The sequence below is a fragment of the Dermacentor silvarum genome, chromosome 6 (assembly GCF_013339745.2).
Source record: "Dermacentor silvarum isolate Dsil-2018 chromosome 6, BIME_Dsil_1.4, whole genome shotgun sequence".
Taxonomy (NCBI): domain Eukaryota; kingdom Metazoa; phylum Arthropoda; class Arachnida; order Ixodida; family Ixodidae; genus Dermacentor; species Dermacentor silvarum.
Genome location: NC_051159.1, coordinates 41,537,971 through 41,560,929, shown reverse-complemented (window position 1 = coordinate 41,560,929; position 22,959 = coordinate 41,537,971). Strand labels below are relative to the sequence as shown.

Genomic DNA, 22,959 nt, shown 5'->3' with positions numbered 1-22,959 from the left:
CACGCCATGCCTCGTCTTTGGTGGACTAGGAGTGACACGACGATCAACGACTCGGTTGCTATAGTATGCCGTGAATTGCGACGGCATTTCAAGCATGTGGCTTCGGTGGCGTGTGCGGTGTGGGAAGAAAGGGGAAGCATTCGGCTCGGCATCACTCGGAACTCGGAAAAACAGTCGACAGTCGCTCTACCACAGCCGCACAGTCACTGCTCGGGCTCCGCCATTCCAGTACGATTTCAAAACTTTTGCGCCACTCCTGTGAAACTCTCGAAAACGATTAATCGAACATGTCTAATCGATTAAGTTGATTAAATGAAACGTGGAAATTGATGAAGATTCATCATTTTGTGGGATACTTTTAATCGATTAATTGTTTATCGATATTACCAACCCCAAGCTGTTGCACAAACTGTATGCGTAGGGATTTTCACGTGTTTCTCCAAAAGCACATGCTGCGTGGAATTAATGGGAACTGTGGTACGTAGCGGACAGGTTTCAGTTCAGGATGAGCTACACACCAACTGTATACCTTCTGTCCTAGCGAACGTTACCAAGCTGTTAAAAAAAAATGGATTACGAAAACACGGTGCAAGATGCAATTGTAAGACTTACGGCGTTTGGTTGTCGAACGTCTGACAACCGAACATCGGGGAGTTTAAAATCTTATCTCGCACCGTGCTTTTTAAATATTTTTTTAAATTTCATTAAAGAGCTTGGCTAACGTTAGCTGGGGCATCCTATATGGAGTGCTGCAGTCATGAGAAATTGAGTGTCCCCCTGTAGATATCGGAAACCAAGTGTCATAGTGAAGCTGTTTTGTAGCTAGCTGGTGATATTGAATCACTAATCAGTGAGAGACTTTCTTGCGTTCGGTTTTCTCCCAATGTTTTGATAAGTTTTTTTTTTTGCATACAGATCTACATCTACAATACAGCGGAAGATTATCATCATGATCATCATCATCAGCAGCAGCAGCAGCAGCCTATATTTATGTACACTGCAGGACGACGGCCTCTCCCTGCGATCTCCAATTTCCTCTTTCTTGCGCTAGCTGATTGCGACTTGCGCCTGCAAATTTCCTAACTTCATCACCCCACTTAGCCGGAAGGTTCTCCGGAAATACATGGTTTCGCATTTCAGGCACACATGCGGCGAGTAGTTATTGAAGTATTTGTTCGAAAAATATTTATTAAACAGTCAAACGTCTAACAATATGTATAAAAATACAAAGATGCGTCACAGCCGCAACTTTCGCTACCACTGTAACAGTAGTCTGGGGTCGTTGTGCATATAATGTTTTATCAAACAGCCTGGTTTCCTGCTGCTTATTGAAAAGGTTGGGTTATTTTCTCCGGACGTGGTGCTGCTTGCACCAATCAGAGATGCACAGACACTCTAATGCCGCATCTTGGTAGTCTTAAATTTGAGGTACCAAAAGACCACCATGAGCATAGTCAATCTACAACTAAAGAATTTCACGGCAGCTTCGTTGGAGTGTGCCGTTGCGCTGTGCTCCTGAAGGCCCGTTGGAATCAAGTGAATCGGAGTCGAAGCGGCGCTGCGCTGTCCTGAAGCACTCACCACGAATGCAGTGGCCAGCAGGTGATGATTAAAGGCTGGGCCTTTGAGCTGCGTGAGAGGCGAAAAAATTCATTTCAGGCGTTTTAGAAATTGGGTAAGTGCCCCAAAGCAAAACACGGACCTTTAGAGACGCTAGAGTTAGTGGCTCTGGATTCATTTCCTGCAACCTCAGGCTGTCTAATGAGCACTAAAGGCATCGTGTACATGCGCCTTTGTATTGCGGTCCCACCAGAATGTGAGTGCCGCGGTCGAGAGTCGAACACGCAACCTTGTGTTCTACAGAAAAACGTCATAGCTGCTGAGTCACTGCGGCAGGTTGGCACGCTTTTTGCAGACAATAAGGCTGCGGTATTCCCGAAAAAGCACAGGTAGACATCAGTATCTATGCAAATTACAACAAAGAACGAATCATGAGCGAACAAATGTTAGGCTTCTTGCACACGTGCAGAAAAAAAGAAAGATGCAGTACCGGAACGGTTGGTGTCCATTTCTGTCCTAGTTATTTTCCTCCAGCTTTCTATATATTCGCACTATTGCAGGAAAGTAACGACACCAAGGCATTCTGCCATACACTTTGACTACGTATATTTCAAACCAATAGTGGTTAAAGAATTTGTTACGATTGAACACATCTTGCACGTTGACGGAATACAACTTCGCTACTAGAACATGTGCGCTGTGGTCATTAATTACAAATATATATTTAGCCCGACTTTGTCAATTAGCTACTTCTGCACAACGATTTATCTAGACAGTAATGTCCCCCTCTTAAACTAATCCAGATGAATAAGTGGAATGCTGCTTGGCACGCACCGGAGAAACCAGCTCTGCACTGGTAGGGGCATTTAACGAAATAAAAAAGTTGTAACGCCGTCAACTTAAAAGGATAAAACGGTGTCAGGCATCTCTGCAGCGCATCACGTATCACGCAAACCTAAAACGTTCTATTTGATTCGGTACTTGAAAGTCGTCAGGCAGTAGCGCCAGACCCGAAAAGACGATCCTCTGCCCATAAAGCAACGGAATCCTTAACTGATAACGATAGCGGTGAGCACGGTCGAATCGAATAGAGTCACACTGCTCGAGCCCATACTTTAGCTTTGTTTACATGAACTCGACGCGAATGGGCTATATGGGAAGTCGAGCTGGCCCAGCCTGACCCAAGTGGGTTTGCAGTTTTCCGAGCATCTAGCTAAGAATTCGGTGAGTGAACCCAGCCCTTGTAAGCGGGCTCACAAAACTCGCCTCGCCGCTCGCTCGGCCCGATCCGCTAGCACTTACGTGAATCCGACGACCGGTTTTCGACGCGTCAAGCCGGCACGGCCAGACCTTGTCGGTTTCATGCAGACTGTAGCTTATGCATGCGTAATCGTGCATTATAGAGCGGTTGGGGGTGCTCGTGTCGGTTCGTGAAAGAAGCGTGTCCCCGACATGCGTTCTATGCAATAATGATTCACTCTCCTTCCCGTCAGAGTGTGTACAGCGTTCGCCAAGTTTCCGATAAGGCTACTGGGTCTTGAACGAGAAGGACATGATCAGTGGTGATCGAACGAGGAATGTGTCGGACTCGACTGAACGTTTCGACGAGACTTGTCTTGCTAAGGTCAGTAAGTAACTTCTCGATTTAAGCGCACGCAGCCCCTGTGAACTTCAATTCGTCATGAAGGGGCTTTCTGTATTTCAACGAACTTCGGGCTTTTTCGTCTCTGTGCCTCTGACAGGCTTCATCGCCGTAGCTAAAACCGCCCTCTCCTCCTTCATATGACGCCGATTACGTCATATGCTGCGCATTTATACCATGGAGATCGATCTGTGCCATGTTTTAAGACAGCTGTAAAGGATATAGCCTCGGCCTCCTTCCTCCTATGTTTTGCTGGGCGTTAAGGTAGTAGTACAAATAGCCTAAATCTCTCTTGATAATAGCGTAATGTCCAATAAGCTATGGACATGAATTACAAAACTTCCTTGAACTTGGTAAGCTTGTAACAATATTCTGCCATATCTATTGCTAAAGCCAGCGTCTTCCAGCATGAAATGAGCGAGTTTTTTGACACTGGATCACATTGGGAAAGCTGGCGCTCGCTGGTAGTCACTGGGACAGCGGTGAGGTAGCTGGAAAATAGCTGGGTCACACTGGACGAAACGCTGGTTTCACTGCTATGACACGGGAAGGCACTGATATATGCTGTAAACGCACTGGTTATAGCTAGAATCCGCTGGCTCGTACTCCGTTGGTTTCTTTTGTGCTGCAATGGTTCCAGCACGCAAGGATTATAGGCGCAGTTGAATAGTAAATGCTTGATACAATTTTATTGAGAGATACTAGTCTCCTGTCCGAAATATCGATATATTTTGAGGTCATAAATATCTATTTCATGTCGAAGGTTCGAATAAATGTGCGCGAGCTGCCCCATTTATGCATGCATATGTGACACTGAGCATCACTTTTTTTTTGCATTTACCTTTTGTTTCCTTGAATAGCTACGTTCCTGAACATAAATACGTAAACAGAAATAACGCCTCGTTTTTTAGTAGTTTGTACTTCTTTTATTTCTTTTTTTTTATTCATTTGGCATCAGCGAGGGCTCAGCAGCAGTGCATGGGCGCCATAACGTAAGGATTTTTCAAACTATTTCTATTCCAATTCTGCAGTCAGTCAGTCGTCCATGGTTGGTCCAAAAATTTTCGAGCCGCTCACCCTTTGCCTGTCTATCACGCGAAGTGACGGAAACCGCAAAAACTCCCCGTCTGATATGTCACGTACACACTTATTATGCATAATTACAACCGAACAAAAGAAACAATTATTTCTCATTCGTACGCATTTCTCGCCAAGTTCTCGGCTGCGCCCACTTCGCCTGACTGTCACGCAACGTCAGAAAACCGCGAGAACTCACCGCGTCGAAGTGACGTGTATGCGTTAAGAGGAAGCTTTAGCTCGGGGCCTCCTATCTAAATACATGGCAATGGAGCGACTTTTTTCGAAGTTAAAATACCAATCGTAAAGGAAAATTGGTGTTGTGGCACTTGAAGGCATAATATTCAATACGGATAACAACTTCTCCTTTCTGATAGAGGCGTAAGCTTAACAGTAGCGGAGCGAAAGCGCATCTACCATACCTGTGCAAGACTTGTAAGCACCAACTGAAACTGCAGCTTGATTTTTATATGTAAATTATTCTCAGATCACCTGTTTTGGCGTGGCGTAGTGGTAAAGTACCGGGATTGTAATGTTTAACTCGGACGATCGAATCTTGGTGTTAAGTACGTGTCTCTGTCTTTTTTTTTTATTGTAATGAAATACTTTCTCTTGCCTTCTTTATTTAAATATATATATACATACGGTAGCCCGGCACCGCGTTTTTCTCCCTCTACAGCTGCTTTTCGTACCCGTACCCAGAGGATGGATGGATGGATGGATGAGGCTGAACCCTTTCAATCGGGCGGTGGCATATACCACCTAGCCATGACTATTAATTTATTTTGTGAAATTTGTGATGTGTGATATTTTGTGATGTGTGAAATTTCACCCCTGCCTTGATTTTAGCCACCGATCAGATAACCTCCGTTTGGCTATTTCTACATGCTTAAAGTCTATTTTGCCTCCCCTGTCCCTAAACCTCAATGCTTTGAAAAAATCAGCCCGTTGCGTTGCACTGTAGGGTTAAGCCCTTTACAGAAAAGTATGAGGTGTTCAGCCGTTTCCTCTTCCTCTCCATACGCACCGCACAACGTGTCTATACCTTGGTACTTGACTCGGTACATCTTAATCCGCAACACTCCCGTCCTGGCTTCAAACAACAAAGAACTTCCAGTTTGCCGCGCCACTTAAGCGCTCCAGCACCCAGCGCGCGACACTGGGCCCATAATCCGGCATGACACTGGACACTGGGTACCGGTTTTGCAATAGGGATATGGATAAATGCATAAATTGATAAACAAACAAGCTAAGCACGCGCGATGGGCCATGAAAATTCCAGAGTACCAGAATTACGGGCTGCGCTGATCTGAGAGAGGCCCGGAGCATTCCTCGGGGGTCCCTTAGCTGAACGAGAAGGGAGGCACCTTGGACGAGCGGTGACGCCGTGACGCAGGCGAGCCGGGGCCCCGGCTGGACGACACGGCACCTCGGCGCCGGCGCTAGCACCGAGAAGAAGCAGGGGGCCTCGGCCGGGCCAACAGTGTTGCTAGCCAGGCACGAAAGCGTGCCGTAGTCCAACTCGCTGCGGGGTACGTAGCTGCGTGTGCGAAAGATTGATTCATTGACTGAACCATTGACTCATTCATTCGTTGAATTTTGACTCCTTTAATTATTCATTGTTTCGTTTACTCGAGTAACTTGTGCCAGAAATAAGTTGTCGGGGCCACAGGGCACATCAATAGAGCACAAGAAGACGACGAAAGAAGCTTTTGAAAGAAGCCGATCAAGACCTATAGGTTGGTTGACTTTTCTATAGCGCAGATGGAAGTTAGAGAAGGAGCGCTCAAAAGCAGCAAACGAGAGCTCAAGAGTAGTCTTCGGTGTTTTGGGTTAACTAGACTTAGCGCAGAGTTTACATTAGAAGGAAGTAGAGGGTATGTAATACCCGTGCTCGTCGGGATATACATCTGTCCGGCGTAGTCATGGCTGGTGAGAACAGGCTTAAAATCTACATAATTAACGCGCTTCAGAGCAGTTCACCTCACCGTTGTTAAAGTCAGTATACCCTGTTTTAATCATGGGAACGTAGTATATAACGTATATTGGTTCTTCAGCGCAGATACCATGTGAGCATAAAAATTTGCGCACACCTTCTTTACTTAGAGCTAATGTTGCATGACATAACCTGCCTGCCCGAATTGTGAAATGCTGAATTGTTGTAAAGGACACGGAGTCCCGTCAGGCATTGTTCGCAGTGTGCCTCGGCCTCCTCTTAGGCTATGTCGGAGGAAAGAAAGAAAGAAAATATAGCTATTTATTTATTTCAAAAAGTGACGATGTATCTATTCGCAAAACACGACAACGACATGGTACATATCTTAGGAAAAACCTATTACCCTACAGTCCATTATCCTCACTACATAAACTCACATCCAGCACACGAACGGTATAGCGCAAGAGACAGACGAACAGTCCGTTATAGAGTGGAAACATGGCTCGCGCAGACGTACCTCAACATCTTTCCTCAAGAATATTAACATGCTGGTGCTCATCAACCGTTTTTTTTTTTCCTTTTTTTCCCTATAGGAGACATGAGCGCGCTCAGACAAACCTCCCTGTAGAATAGCAAGCTAGAGCTCGCCAGCTATGTCGATTTCTGTCTCTCGTGTATATAATATTTATGCCTAGCTCCCCATTTCCACCGAGAATAAAACACATGCATATGTGGCCATGCGAGGGTAGGAACCTGATGGACTGAACACGTCGATGTCACGCACATTCGGAGCTTGGTATTTCATACGGGTTATTGTTTGCCACGCAAACTCGGAGAGTGGTCTTGCTGTGTATGTTTCTCTAGAGGCCACATCAGGCAATATTGCCGAAAACAGAGACAAGGATGATTGGCAAATGAGTAGTAGCTCGCTAGGAGGTCGCGGTCTGCTGTAAAAGCCTTTCGATGACTGCAGTATGCTGCTGATTCTTTAAATGGGGGTGTCAGCTTCTTCAGCTCCGAGTGACAGGGATAAATATCTGCAGCCACCAACTTACTTGTCAAAACGCAACGACCACCCCTTCAAGATAAAATAAATTTTTGCACGCACGTCTACATATCAGCAATCCTTTTTTCCGCACACTATCACACTGTGAAATTCACTGCCCACCAACGTCGTTAATCAGACAACACATTTTCTGATCTTCTGCTTCGCATTTTGTAGATTGCAGCTTCGCCTATAGATGTCTCTTTTTATGTGTGTTCTGTTTTTTTTTTGTGCAAATGTTATCTATGCCATTTTTACGTGCCATAATCAGTGTATGTGGTGTCCTCGCTTAGCAGCTTACCAGTGCTTTTATGTGTGCGCGACAACCTTGATGAATATCCTGCAAATTGATGGCCTGGGTCCAGGCCGCGCCGGGGGCAGCAGAAAGACTTTTATTGTCTTCCGATTTTGTTTGATTGTATACCTCTAGGATATGTTTCACATTCGCGTTACGTCTCTTCACCCGTGATTGATTTGTATAGTTTCCGCGCTTTCTTTCACATTCTAATTCTGCCGACCGCGCTCCTTGTACATTTGCTTGTTTAATACTCCCTCATGCATGTGGCGCATACTTCGTGTGTTTTCAATATGTAATCCCCCCCCCCCCCCCCCACTTTACTGTTATGCCCGAATGGGCAAAATGTAGGTATATTAATAAATAAATAAATAAATAAATAAATAAATAAATAAATAAATAAATAAATAAATAAATAAATAAATAAATAAATAAATAAATAAATAAAACATCTATGTCACAGTGAACCAGTAACCTAACGTTTGTGACTGCGTTGGATATTTTTAAAAGTCTGCTCCATAAGAACAGTCGGGTTGTTACCGTATGTGGCTCTCGAGTCCCCCTGCTGAGCGGGTGTGGTCGAGCAACGTGAGTGGCTGCTCGTGTGGTCCACCGGCGAATGTCCACCCGAAGAGGGTGGGCGCCGCGGGCTCGGCCTCCACACGACAGCGCACCAGCACCGTCTGGTGTAGGGCTGCCTGGTACTCGTGCCGCTGATTGGGTGCACATCGCGGGGCGTCTGCAGTAAGGCAAATGGATGTTTAGAGCATTAGATTCATTTTGCATTGCCAGGATCTTGGTATTCCCATATCAATAAGTCAAGACCCTCTGGAGCACCGGCTGGCCTTGGGCCAGTTCTTTTTTTGGTCACGGGATTAGTGTCGAAACTGGACAGAGTTAAGATACCTGACTGCCAACCGTTTTATTAGCGGAGCCGGTATAATCGACCTTAATTGCAGGATCGTGGGTCGAGTCAGTATGTCCCACGAATAAATGGTGATGAAGATGATGATGATCGATGACTTTCTTTACATCTCCTTTCAATCGGTGCGGCGGCAAATAGTTGCCCAGCCTATGCAAACCTGTGCGTAAGCAAAATGTGCGGGCAATCAAATTGACACTTTGCTGAATCAATGTTCACCAAAGTGCCATTCGGAAAATTAGACATGTACCATACGGCAAAACGAAACTACTCGCTTGGCAGCATGCCCAAATGAATAGTTATTGGTTTCCCCTTTGTCGCCCGGTGTTTTCTCGTTGGTGCACGTAGCATTGATAGAAGCAAGGGGGATCCGTTGCCGCACCGGCAACAAGCTACGTCTGGTTTTAATGCGAAGCATTCTTGACGATTGTAGGGCATTCAACAATTTAATGTCAAAGTAATGTACGTACATACATATGTACTATATTGTAACATTATGTGCATAATCATTTCTATTACTTCAATGTAAGACCACAATTTTTTACTTTCAAGAACCACCGTGTCATTACCGCTGCACATACCACGATCACACCAACTATGTTACAATTACAGTCACCATTTCGCTCCAGAAAACTAAAGTTACTCGTGAGAACCCTTCTTCTAGCCAAACAAGAATGCTTCGGATGGCGTCGCCCTCAACTGGAGTTGTGGCTGCAGGAAGTGTTCTAGAAATGGGATCAACAAAGTGGGCGAATAAAATCAAGTTGAAGCAGTAATTTACTCAAACATAATAAATCTGAAGGCAATGCAGTTGCCGACGCAATCGACATTGCCTACCGTAGGTGTCGTTAGCACGTAAATGCGGCACTTACGTTCAGGCTTCGTTACCTTGTGTCTAGTTGCTTACAATGAGTGTATAGTATTCCTCTGAAATATTTTTGCTTTAATACTTTTTTACCACCGTCAGCATAATTTAAATATGTTCTAAAGGGCAACATGACCTTCCCTGAAATTTTTTCTTACTTGCAGCCCATCAACAATGCAAGTACCTTTTAGTATATGAAGGCGGTGCTTTTCCTAACAACGCTGTTTGAAAGTTTTTGCTTTAACGTTATGGTAAACCTGGATAGCTTCCAGATTCGTGAATCACTATCATTGTATTTAATAGTCCAGTATCCCTGCATACTATTATTGTTGTTTCCGCGGCTTAACATATGTTTTGCGAGTAGAAATTTAAAAAAATCAGTGTCATTCCACTCTGTGAAGGTGGATGACCAGCGAAGCTGTGCACGTGGTTATTGACCAGTTGCTCCGGTGAAACGTTCCAAGTTTGCGGGATCGGGGCCACATGGATGGTTCACATTTCTTTTCGCCCCACAGTCCTGGCGGGCAGCACGCTTACGCTTGGCGTCCGCGGCCCGCTAATCGTCGGTGGTCTCCTTCCGCCGCCACCGCACCCATTCCATTTTTTGTTCACGCTGTCGTTCTTGGTAGATACGCTGTTCTTCTCCAGACTATACAACACACGGCCTACCCATTTCACAGTCACAGCAGAACTCAGGAAAGGAGCCTACGTAGAGTATGACGTAAGAAGACAGAAGACACTCAGATTGGTAGGCACTAGTTTTAATACGTGGGATGGCGTACACGTGTACGGTTCGAACGTAGACTTGGCCGACGTGGGTCGAAGTGTAATACCTGTTCTTATCAGCTTAATATCTGACACGGCCTATATTTGGACCCAAGATATTAAACTTATTTTTGCAAGTTGGCGGAGTGCCTGAAGCCTGCTTCACCGCCGCCGCGGATCGGCCCGGTATTGCACTATCTTCGGAATTTTTGGTCTACGGACATCGATCCGCTGGAAACTAGCCATATGCAGCTTCACTGTAAAAACAAAACACGTCACCAGTTCTTGCGGCACACATCTGACAAAAACTTCTTTCTATCACATCAAATAAAAGGAAATGTTAAGAAAGGCAGGATGTCCACGAGATGTTGACTTTAGTTGATATCGAAGCACAAAACCGGCAGTAAAAACACACTAAACAGAGAAGATATTTATCATTGCTATTCATTCACTAAAAAGTCAATACAGCTAAGTATTCCGAATAGTTAACAAACCTTTGTATTTGTTTTCATCGCCTTTGATAATAATTTCCTCCGATTGTATTTTAATGTTGATTGAAAGGAAGTTTTCTACGAGAACAGGCAATTTCAGTGGTGCTTATGATGTTTGTGGATATGGGTGCTGCAAATATTCACACCAGTGCACCGGCTGAAGAAATAAACAAGGCCCGCGATGCTCAATCTTCAAGCTGTTGCCTCGAGATAGAGTGTTACGATAAAATAGAATGATATGTTCAGTCGCACGTGCGTTCGTTTTCCATGCTTCTATTGGTAGGTGAAAGCTTTGTGATTCAGCTGTAGCAGTATTATGCCGCCATAGGCTGGCTAGCTGCGCGTTTGCAGAGTCACCAATGTCGTTGCGCTGTGCTTCCAGCTGGACCATATGTGAACAGTGAAGTCCAGAACTTACAGATGAGGGACGCCATCACAGAGCAATACGCTAAGAACTTTGCATAAGGGTTACCATCCCACGCACCCGAGAGCACTTGGGCAGAGCTCACGGAACGTTGCATGCACATTCGAAATCTACATGTGCTCACACAAACGTTAGTGGAAAGATAACTCCATTTTTAGCGTTCCTTCAATGCTGTTTTATAAACGTAAGGCCGTGTGGAGACTACATAACCAGTGCGAATATATTTCGCAGGGAACGCAACGCGTAAACGCAAGTACATCTATATATTTTGTTCATACTTCAGTCATAAAGAGCCTAAAAGCCGCAACAGTCGAAGCAGGCGCGAGCGTATTTATATACTTGTTGACACGCCCACTGCGTTTACACTAATCCGTATTCTGCGGATACAGCGTGCCACATGAACGCTGCACTTTCGGGTTTCCCTTTCCCTCTGATGGGAATTCTGGTGTTCCCGCCCAGAGCGAAGCCATTTTCACCGAAGCGGCGTATGCAATTTGGAAGCTGCACTTTTGCGGGAAGTGGCCGTGTTTCAGCTTGCGCTGTCATTTATTTGTTTGCCATCCGTGGGCCCTCAAATGTCTGTTTGCGCGAATGTGCAGGCATCGATTAGCCAGCTTGTAATTTTCTTAGCTGCTTCTCAATATATGTAAGAACGTGAATGATTAGCAATTTTTACGATTGTATAGTGCTACGGCTAATGCTAGGATCGGCCATACGAGTTCAAATTGGCTATGACGTTACCCTGCTGAACTAGAACTCGCAGGTTTGATAACTGCCGTGGCGGCCACATTTCGGTAGGGGTGGAATGCAAAGACCAATGTCAACCCTGCATGGGTGCACTTTGCAGAACTCCAAGCGGTCAAAATGAATCCCGAGTCCTCCACTGTCGCGTCTTATCAGAATCACATCGGGGTTCCAGCACGCCAAAACTCAGAATGTAACATTTATTTTTAACATTGGTACGACTGTAGACGGAACGTATCATAGCCCTCAAACAAAAGAAAGCACTGAAATGCTCACAGCGCACGTGGAGAACGACTGGCGCGCTGAGGGCCTTTCCTCTGGCGTTTCTCGCCAGGCAGGAGTAGCGCCCCCTCTGTGATCGGCGGACGCCAAGAAGCGTGAGCACGTGCAGGGAGCCGTTGCTCTCGGCGAGGTGTCGCGAACCGGAGCTCGCCGTAGAAAGCGGTCTGCCTTCCCAGAGCCAGCGGGGTGGCTCCAGCAGCTCCGGGTGTGCCCTGACGCTGCACTCGAACCTTGCGTCGCTACCTTCGTCCACGGCCGAACCGCCAACAGCCCTAAGTCGCACCGAGGGCGGAAATTCAACCTGGAAAGCCGAAATTTCGAGTCGGTCTTTATTCCCGCAAACATATACGGATAATTACTGTAGTGCCAAGTTCCGTTCGACAACTCAAAATTCTCGTAAAGCACGGTAAATTTCACGCAATGCCCATAGTAGCATTACGATAAGATGTAGTAAGTTTTCATTTGTATAGATAGTTAAGCAAACTAGTTACTAATGAATTCGTTTTATTATTTACTCCATTACAATTTTCGCGTTTTTCGCATGAATGTGCTCTCTATTGCAGAAAATTAAGGCAGATAAGTTGTTCCAATTTTCCTTAATGCAGAACGGTGTTTCAGCTTTGTGGAATTAGACTTGCAAAGCAAACGAATCGGGGCCCATATACGTAAAACTACTGTTGCGTTAAATATCGCTGAAGCTCAGGTTTCGACAATAACAACAAAAGCCGCATAAGTATACCGGAGCAGTTTTTGCCCTCGCGAAGGCAAGTAGACTTGTCGAAACGTTGGCACCAGTGACTTCCCCTTGTTTTGCTCTCCAGCAGTGCTCTCAATGTAGTCTACACTCGTGGGCAACTTTCTATGGCAATGAAGCAAAAGATATACGGGAGCAAAATGCACACAAACAGCAGCGCTCCTGCAAAATGGGCGCACATTTTAATCTGCGTTATGTTCAGCTGTGGAAGAAATGTCATACATATCCTAGTTAGAACAACCATCCACATTAGATTAAGCTGTAGAAGAAATGACTCGCACATACTGCTAAACTAAAAAGAACATTACATTAAGCTGGGGAAGAAAGCACGTACGCATCCTATTTAGAACAGTAAAATAGGATAAAATGAAGGACTGAGTGGTCAATTTCACATTTTTTCCTGGTTTTTCAGTTACACGTTATAGCTACGTTCATTCAGTGTCTTTTACACAAACTAAAAGCACTGTCAAACGCTGCCGAAATACTAAGGGCAGTAACACCACCGCCGAATCTCCCTGCCTTTCCTTTCTTCTTTTTCCTCCTCTTCCTCCTCCTCCATCCCTGTAGCTTTCCCTTCTTTGCCAGGGAAGGGTATCCGCGACTGCAGAGCGCGCCTCAAAGCACGCGACATTTTTTCCACCGCACGAATTTTCTGCGCAGCGTTTATAACAAGACCTATTCATGCCCCAAAAGAAGGGCCTAAATGTTTCCGAGAGGGGACGAGGGAGGAGGAGCTCCTCAATAAAGGGCTTTAGCTCCTCACCATTTCTCCTCATTTCGGAACCGGCAGTATCCGGGTGAGGGGTCTTTATCCACTTACTGAGGCATTGACGAACAGAACAAAGAAAAAAAAATTCACGACGATTACGATACTCCCTAATGCGAAATGTCAGCACAACTCTACACGTGTTTTCATTTCGCGATATATTGGGTTCGCGCGAACAATCTGTCTCGTGCGGCACGTTGCAAACGGAACAAGGTGCGGCGTGACCGCCTTGCTAATCGGGAGATCGCGAGAGCTAGCGCGTGGGTGACGCGTGGGCGCGATTCACAGTAGCCGCCGCCGACCGACCTAGCAGATGGTGCTACTGTGGCGCCATCTCGTAGCCATCGTCGCCGCACTACGCTTTCCTTCTCACGCTTTCGCCGTACCCTCCTGCGCTTTCCGTCTCATGGTTCCGCTGCACCCTCCTCTCCGCTTTCCTCCTCGCGTCTTTCATGCCCCGCTGCGCTCCGCGTTCGATTTAATCTTTCGCTGTGCTCGATCTCTCGGTTACGGCTCCGACGCCGACTCTCGCCGCAGGAACGGGCGCCAAAACCCGAGCTTGAACACTCTACTTGTGACAGCGTAGGCCTTTACACTATTGCGCACGACTGCAGTATCTTCGTGTTGCGATTTCAGTGAAGTCGCCTTAACGTCATCACTACCGGCTTACCTCTAGGAAGAGCGCATCTTCGATTGCGCTGCCGGACATGCGTTCGTTGGCGGCACGACAGCGGAGCCGCCGGCCGTGGTCGTCACCTGCGGGCGTGAAGGCGAGCACGCTGCACGTGCGGCCGCTCGACTCGTCCACGCTGGCCGCACTGCGCGTCATGCGGCGGTTGCCCATCCACCAGCTCAGGTTGGCGGCCGGACGGGAGCCCCACGAGTCGCAGCGAATTTGCGCCGGGTGCTCGGCCACGAGAACCGTTTCCGGTCTAGCGATGGCTACTCCCAGCGGGCGCACTGCAACACGGTAAAGGGACCTTTAGGTCGGCAAGACAAGTGCTCATACGAAAGCACCGCTTTACTTTGTACAAACGGCGTGTCACGTTTCAACGCACACAAAAGAGAAACGAAGGAAGGAAGGAGGAATAGACGGACAGACAGAGAGGTTAGCCAGTTCTCAGACCGGTTGGCTACCCTGTGCTGGGGAAATGGTGCAAAAGGAGTAAAAGACATAGAAAAGAGATGTAATAAAAAAGGGTGAGAAGAAATGAAAATTTATGTTCCGTAACGTCCATAGATATGGGCTTTACGTTTTGTCATGGTCGCGTTTATTGTAAGAGTGTGATTGTGCGTGTTCATAGGAAAAGGGGGGCCCTCAATCTCCGAACTGCTTCTTAGAACAGCCGGCTCTTATGTTGCCACTTTCTCGTTTATCTGTAGTTATTAAACAAGAACGTAGAAGACATGGTGCAGAAACAATCAACGATGACTGTCAATGCAACCGATTGGCCCAACGCTTCTGAAAAAATATTCACTTTGTTAAAGAATGATTTTCTTGAAGGTGGTTTGGTAGGAGGCGACTGTCGCCCTATTTCCCGTCGCCCGAGCACTATATCCTGCTGACGCAGAATGAGAGATGGCAGTGGGAAAGGAGGAAGACGTTCAGGAGTTCAAACCGGTGCTCATCTCTGAGCACTGGCGGTTTACTGTTTCTGTTGAGCCGCGTGTACGCGAGAGAGGTCGCCAGATGCTATAAATCTGCTGAATCGTTATTACGAAGTTTAAGCTCCGAAGACGAGTTGCTAGAGCGCCCTAGGTCTGACTATTTACTTAAGATGAAGAAGAGTCGAAAGCCGCCATGATTCCGGCATTGAAAATAAGGTCGTCGTCGCTCCATGTACTTCACGTCGCACCGCCGTTTTTAAAATGAAAGGGATCCAGACTATCGCTTTATTTCCACTAACTGGGTTGGCCCTCAGGAAAATAGCTTTATAGGAAGCTGGTAACATGTATTAGCGCAGCCTTCACACTAAAATAATGTAATGACCGCAACTCGTCTGTTGCACTCAGTCGACGAAAGGAAATAATTAGACTAGTAAAAGTAGTCACTAGCATATTTTGAGGAAAACCCCTCAACGAGTGAGATTCGTCTTTGGCAGTGAAAGGGCTAGGACTGTTTTATGGCCCTGGTATCCCCTGCATGAGGATGCTTACGGTGATATGTTATTTTTCACATTTCGCAGGCCTGAACAAAATCAACAAATATACTATATACCTTGCGGTTCTCTACAACCCCCGAAATGACAATCTGAAAAATATAACGAATAAAAGTTGCACGACTATTTTGATTTAGATAATTGAATGTCAGAGACTAAACAATTACTGGTGGTTTGTCAACAATTGACTCCGAACAACGTGCACTTGGTCTTACTAGCGTAGAACAAACAGACTTTCGTTTAAAAAGCTTTGTATGAGATTCATCGTTCTGTTGCGTTGTGGCAGGCATGGTGACACACGAAGATACACTATGCAGGCACTTTTGAAGCTCTGCTTACTTTCATATGAGATAGCTGAGATGCTCTCTTGCATCCGCGTGCAGTTTCACGTGTGCGCAAAACAAGTAGGCCTACTCCTTTTTCCGCCCAGTCCTTCTTTCTGTTCGCTGCTTCATCCCTCAGCTCGATTTGTAGTGATCCAGATACGCGTTTTTTAACCTTCCTCCTGGTTTCCGGGACAGCAAATAAACGTTTGAAACTCGGTTTCCTGTACTGGTCCTTTCTATTACAGCGAAGACTACGGGTCACTGTCATCGTGAAGCTGTCGTCATCCGACCACACTTTTATGCTATGCAATATCCTCGTCATATGGTGAAGAAAAAAATGGCGTAGACCCAGTGCACCTTTTTGACTGTGTGTGAAGGTAAGCTTTGTTAAGCGGCAAAAGGAACTTTAAAAAACTGTTCATCTTCTGCAACGCGATTTACGGCATAGCGACTCCGTGCCTTCCTATCAAATCAGCAAAACGCAGAACATCACCCCCCCCCGCACACACGCACGCACGCACACACACACACACACACACACACACACACACACACACACACACACACACACACACACACACACACACACACGCACGCACACCCTTCCCGGTGCTCTTTGGCCACACATGGCCCTTGCGCCAATAACATCCAATAATCATCATCACACCCTTCCCCGCGACAATGGTAATCCACGCGACAGCCGATTACCCTAACTCAAATTGCTCCGCTCTACATCACCCCACCTCCGCAATCAGACCAGTTCCCTATTGGACTATCTCCAATGTCGGCTCACATTACTCGGTAAGAAACTCACGGATAACTCTCGTCAAACACCGAGAAAAAGAAAGCATAAAGAAATAAGGTTTAGCAAAGAAAATTTGGGCTTTCGAGGCGTGCATGTTTTGCACTAAGAATTTTTGGGTCCCGTGTGGTGTTTCAATGCGCAATTCTGTCAAAAACAGAGCCGACGACCGTCACATCTGTAAGGCTGGCAGAAATCGCCAATATGTTATAATCTCAAGTGAGCATCGACCGGCACGTCGGTCCGTGCCTTGTCACGGAGCGCACTTGCTAAAATAGTGAGGTTAGACCTATGCACGCGGAGCGCCGTTGTGTCCGAGCATCGTCTGCTTGGCTGTTCCAATGAATCGCATATCACCCCTGCTGTTTAGCAGTACACATTTATGGTTTGCCACAGCGTATTGCAACCAATGTGCTCACAAGAGCACGTATACACCTTTCTGTTTGCTATGGGATCGTATAAGCAACAGAGGGGATCTAGAGCTTACCTGAACCGCCATTCTTGGATATATTACTTTGTCCGCCTGCGCCTGCCGTTGCTACTTTCACAGCTACGCATCGTGAAATGCCACTGACCGCCTTGTCGGTCGACGCTCCCACGGGATTACTAACTTCGAAGAGTTGTACAGATGGGGCGGAATATAAGCCTATATTTTTATGTGAGTGCTGTCTGGTGTGTGAGCTAATTAAGCAAGACAGTAGCACATAACCAACGCCATCCAACAACCCAGGCACCGAAGCCACGGCAGCTGAGAAACTCGCAGCCGTCCTTTGGAGGAAACTGCTGCTATAACTTTCCGAGATGTACCACCCAATGGGTACGGCTTCACTTTCAGTGCACCAACAGGAAGCTGCGTTGATGACCTCATTGACGCCATTGATAAAACCATCGGCCCGGGAGACCCAGAGATCTTCCAGCAAAAAGGACGAGTTATGTTCATCGCAGCAGTGAGCAGCCAAGGAGCAGTCGTCCCGAGGTGCATTTGGTCTCAATTTTTATTCAGTCCCAGGTGCGCATAGTCAACCACGCGTCCTTTACATATCAGCGTTCCCAGTCATACACAGCGCTCGTGTGGTGTGTTGTCTGTGTTCTTGTTTCTTGCGCTTGTTGCCACGCTCTCTAGTATTAACGAACTAGCGCAACGTCGCACTCTTGCAATTCCGAGTGCCCCTGTGACGATGCAGCCGTCGCCGGAGCGCTGTCCCTTATGCTAGAAGCTGTTATCGGCTTCAACACTCTGCATTTCAAAGGAATGGCTGAGGTCGGCCCCGGACCAAAGCAGTGTCAGATTGCCTCCCCGTACCTGGTAATCGCAGCATGTTTTACCTCAAAGACGTGCGGAAAGTATGATCTAGGGGTGGATTCGAAGGTCACATGGGCAAGAACTGTGAGTCGCCTCCATGTGCCCATTGCAAGGTATTTGGACATTAAGCCATAGGCTGTGCACCACCCGGTCATATGCCCAGCAGCAATAGAAGCTTAAAACCTCACTCGGACCGACGAAAATAGAGAACCACTACAGGCCTACGCACCAGTCACAAATATCGTGGAAGCGTCTAGAAACAGTAAACCTGTGAGGCGACGCACGCTTCAGATTCCCAGTCTGTCGACGGCGAGGGTTTCCGTAGGCCGTGGTGTCAACAAGCACTCAAGTTTCTGCGACTCGAGATAACTTCCCACCCATTCAATCACGGAGTCAAGCACAGAAGAAACGACCACGAGCGAGAACGAGACGTGTGAAGCGTTTTCACCCATGGAACCTGCAGTCAGTCCAGGTTGTGGCCGACGTCCCTCACATCCTGGGCGAACCGGCGAGAAACAAGTGCGAGAAGCGGCAGTTTTTCACTAGGGTTATGCCACCGTACCCTACCCCATCGAAGCAATCTCGCCCGGACGGACTATCGAACCTACCATGACCATCGTATGCCCGACACTACACCCAAGCCTCAAGAACCAAGTGAGCCAAGTAACCGACGTTTTGGGCAGACTTTAGGAAATGAATACTGACATACAAAAATGACATTAAGAGAACATGGCCCACTCAAGTAAATTCATATAGCCCGTTGCAGGAATACACGAGTAGAGTGCAAAACAATAGAAAAGAAAGCAAAACGACACCTCTATCGTGTTCCGTTGAAGCCGTTGTTCTTTCTTAAGCTCCTGCAGAGCAAGAGTCATTTATAACTTTTCTCGGCGTTGATGAACGGGGCTCAAGTATTATGGCTGAACGAAAAACCTGTTTTCTTAATCTAAAGCAGTTGCTTGGTCAACATATTTAGTCCCGATGTTTTCTAGTTTTCAGATGAAGATAACTCATGGCGCAATCGGAACACGGTGGGTATGTCTTCACTTCGCAGCGAAGTAGATTCGTTGTCTCTCGCCCCCTCACACCTTCATTCCCACTCTTCACACCACATAGTGATCACACGTCTTGACTGAAGAACATTCTGGTAAAAATTTAAAACAAGATCAAGTGCAGATCTTGCCCAATTTAGCAGCCTCATCCAAGCAACTTTTGGAACTCCCCAAGTAATCATATTATACCAAACAGCTTTGCATTTAAATGACATCCTCGTTTCAGGAAGCTTTACATTATCTTCTGTAGCTGCCCGAAGTTAACCTACGTATTAAGAATGAATCTGTTTCGATGCTTACGGCTAATAGGGAGGCAGATGCCAGCCTTGAGAGGGCACGAAAAGCTCACCGACACCACGTTCTGAGACTTCCCCTACTTTTATCACACGTACTATTATTATAAACAGTAACTTTATGAGGTGGTAGGTTTAACAGGAAGGTCACACTCCAAGTCTCGCGAATTCGAGACCTCCTGCTGCATTTATGTATAGTTATGCCAAACTAAAGTGTTTCTTGTATTTTGTGGAGAAGTGCGAAGGAGCATGTTGGTCGCTAGAGAGCTGGCCTTTGCTTACGATTCATGTCAAGAGTGATGCTCGCTTCCTCCTCTTCATCCCCGCTACGAGCCTTGCAAGTTATGCGAGCCATCAGATGGATCCGCTGCAAAACGTCGATATGCAGGACGCTTCTGGAGACATCGCCGTCAACTGTGTTCGCCGAGTCATTGTCCAGGAGCATCCTGGCATCTTGCCACCATGAGATCACAGGAGGAGGACGTCCTGTAGCGCGATATAGGCATAAAAAACATGTCCTTGAAAACCCATGACATGGTACCCTGCGAACGTCAATCTCCAAGAAGCTGCGACGAGAACGAGTTGATTACTTTTCTATTTTTTTCCAGGCAGGTACGAAGAAACAAGAACAAATCAAAATTACTAGTTTTCCAAGATCCCGAAAGAATAAACAGAATGTTTTATGCAAGTATGTTTTATTCTTGATAGTAAAAATGTAACACCATAATTTATACTTACCCCTTTTCTTAGCTTTCGGACACAGTCATCTCTACTTTTTTCGAAGCGGATCAAATAAAAAGAAATTTATGCAGTGCAAAGTACTCGTGTACTGAATGAGACATTAAGGCATGGTAATAGCCAATAGTCTAAAAGGGTGTTTGCTTTGACCCTTGAATATAACCTTCCGTTCGGAAGGTTAACTAGACATTCCAAGATAGAGCTTTTTCATTTGTTTAGGAGTACACACATTTTATTTAAGAAACCAAAATATATTAACAAAATGCTCTGTGGACTGATAGCTTAAAGGTGAGTAGCTGGTCGAATATCTACTAGGCATATTGCTTATGCATTAAGGAAAAAAAACACAATCATCATTCAGACGCAACATCTCCTCACCTGCAAACATGATGTACACCCGTAAAAAAACACTACAGCAATTTCTAGAAACAGCCACGAGCTCACACTTTTTGCAGTTGAATGTACAATGCAAAAACATACACATTCAACAGAGAAAATTTTACAAGAAAAAAAAACAAGGCCATCTAGGAAGAACACGAAATTTCAGCATTTCATTTGGTTAGATAAGTAATATAATTTAAAATTAGTTTATGTTCTCTAGCTACATTTACTTCAATTCGTAGTTCGTTGCAAGCTATCGCTCCGGGAAGCTGAATTAACCAGTGATCGTATTGGTTGCTATATTTAAGTAGGTTGAAATTGCAGTTATAAGCTTGCCTAGCGTTACCCGTCATTGTTGCTTAGTGGCTATGGTGGTGGGTTGCGAAGCCCAAAGTCGCGGGATCACATCCCGGCCACGGCGGCCGAATTTCGATGCGGGCGAAATGTGAGAACGTCCTTTTACTTAGATTTAGGTGCAAGTTGAAGCATCGTAATGGGTCCATATTATTCCGGAGTCCCACACTATGATCAGATCGCATATTCAGATCGTGGTTTTAGTCCGTAAAACCACATAATCTAATTACCGTATTTAATCAAGCGTAACGCGAGTTTTTTCCCAGATTTTTGCTACCTGAAGTCGATCCCTCGCGTTACAATCGAATACCGAAATTCAAATTGTCTAAAAAGTGCAATGATACTCCCAATTCTAATCAGCGAGTGAAATGTGTGAGTGAAAGCGTGCGAAGGACACGCGCTTTCACGGAGAGCGAGCGCATGGCGGAGAGTAAACGCGGCGTCTTCCGTCCCGCGAAAGGCCGTGGGGGGATGGGAGGGAGGGAGGGAGGCGACGTTTAGCTGCGGCACCAAATGCGTATCTTGCAGCCGGGTGCTGTATACGGAACACATATCCCACGCAGAAGGGGAGGCGCAGAGCTGCACGCCTATTGGCTCTCGCCGCAGGCCACTTCCGCCAGCATGGCGGCGCCCAGCGCAACGTTGGCTTCCCAGACTTGAGGTTTGTAATTTACGCGACGCTGGTTTCCTGCCGCCGGCGTTGGCACGGAGAGCACGCTGGGCTTGGTGGACACTGGTGGCATCACCTGGCCATTTGTGGCGTATGCGAGGAAGCCCCGTGAAGCAACTCAGGAAGTTGAAATGGTTCAAGAAACACTGTGCAAAACGCTTCGCAAAGCGGTTGTGCCCGCGGGCCGTTGACGACGCTACACGCCTCATTGCCGAAAAACCGCGTCGCTCAAGTTTTAAACGACGAAAGTAGGCACGCTCACATCGAAAAAAGGGAACAAGACGGCGGGATGAAGGTGCCCGTGTGTTGAGGCGACAACAATGACGCCGACACGAGAAGTTGTTTTTGTTGTTGGTTGCAGTGAAAGTGCGACGATGCGAGAGTCCGCTCTTGCAGAAGTGGACACTGCTCTTGTTTATGCCCCGGTGCCGAGGCAGAAGCCGCGGTGCTGGGCGCCTACGCGAAGCGGCGGTCGTTGGGGTGTTGCGGAGCACCGCGTTTCAACACACCAAATAAAAAAACTGCTCCAGTCAGGTAGACTGCTCCCACCGTGATAGTGAGATTATATTTGAATCATCAAAACAGTGAAGCGTTTATTTAGGAATAGCATCGATCCCTTAACAGCAACGACAGTTGTGCGTACAAGTCTGGCAGGTGACAGTGATCTGCCTTTTCCCATCCTTCGGCGCACCCTTTCTCACACATTGTCCTCAATGAAGAGAGATCCAAAAGAATGAAATAAAAAGGGGCAGCGTAACCTCAAGTCTCGGAAGCCAACGTTGCGCAGGGCGCCGCCATGCTGGCGGAAGTGGCCTGCGGCGAGAGCCAATAGGCGTGCAGCTCTGCGCCCCCCTTCTGCGTGGGATATGTTTTCCGCATACGCGACCATGCGCAAAGGGAATTAATGACTCACTTTCCCAAGTGAAAGGAGGAAAATCGGGAGCGGCTTCTACTCTGCGACCAACTGCGTGCTTGTTCTTTGCGCGGCTGCGGGATGTCGTGCGCTCCTTATCTTGAAAGCGATCTCCACACGGCTCTTTGTACGCGATGTGCTTTCACCACTCAGTTTCCGTTGAAGCGATAGACTGCACAAACCTTTGGTCGCTGGTGCTGTCGCACTTGCTCCCGCCAGCGTTCTGACAGTGGTTGTCTGCGGTCGTCGAGTGCGATCTATTCATGTTTGCTTGTGCGCGTCGACATCATGCTTGTTAATTCAGTTACGAAGGGAATGTGTCAAAGTTATGCAGCCGATAACTATTCGGAGTAGGGATAGTAGTTTTATCGGCTGCATAAACTTGGACACATTGGCTTAC

The 22,959-nt window shown here is 46.7% G+C and overlaps 1 protein-coding gene and 1 non-coding gene across 2 annotated transcripts in view; one reads left to right on the top strand and one right to left on the bottom strand.

The window, feature by feature from the left end:
- Window positions 1–1,281: 1,281 nt before the first annotated feature.
- The window catches only part of LOC119456626 (nephrin-like), a 36,720-nt gene continuing 15,042 nt past the window's right edge, over window positions 1,282–22,959 (bottom strand). The window contains exons 3-7 of the mRNA XM_049668987.1: window positions 14,239–14,528; window positions 12,043–12,349; window positions 8,096–8,294; window positions 5,567–5,819; window positions 1,282–1,629 (exon numbers count right to left, since the gene is read on the bottom strand). Coding sequence (XP_049524944.1) covers window positions 1,396–1,629; window positions 5,567–5,819; window positions 8,096–8,294; window positions 12,043–12,349; window positions 14,239–14,528 — 1,283 coding nt within the window. The 3' untranslated portion in view covers window positions 1,282–1,395. The remainder of the gene's footprint in view (window positions 1,630–5,566; window positions 5,820–8,095; window positions 8,295–12,042; window positions 12,350–14,238; window positions 14,529–22,959) is intronic.
- LOC119457181 (U2 spliceosomal RNA) lies at window positions 10,144–10,330 on the top strand. Its single transcript, XR_005193181.1, has one exon. It is a non-coding gene; the product is annotated as a U2 spliceosomal RNA (small nuclear RNA).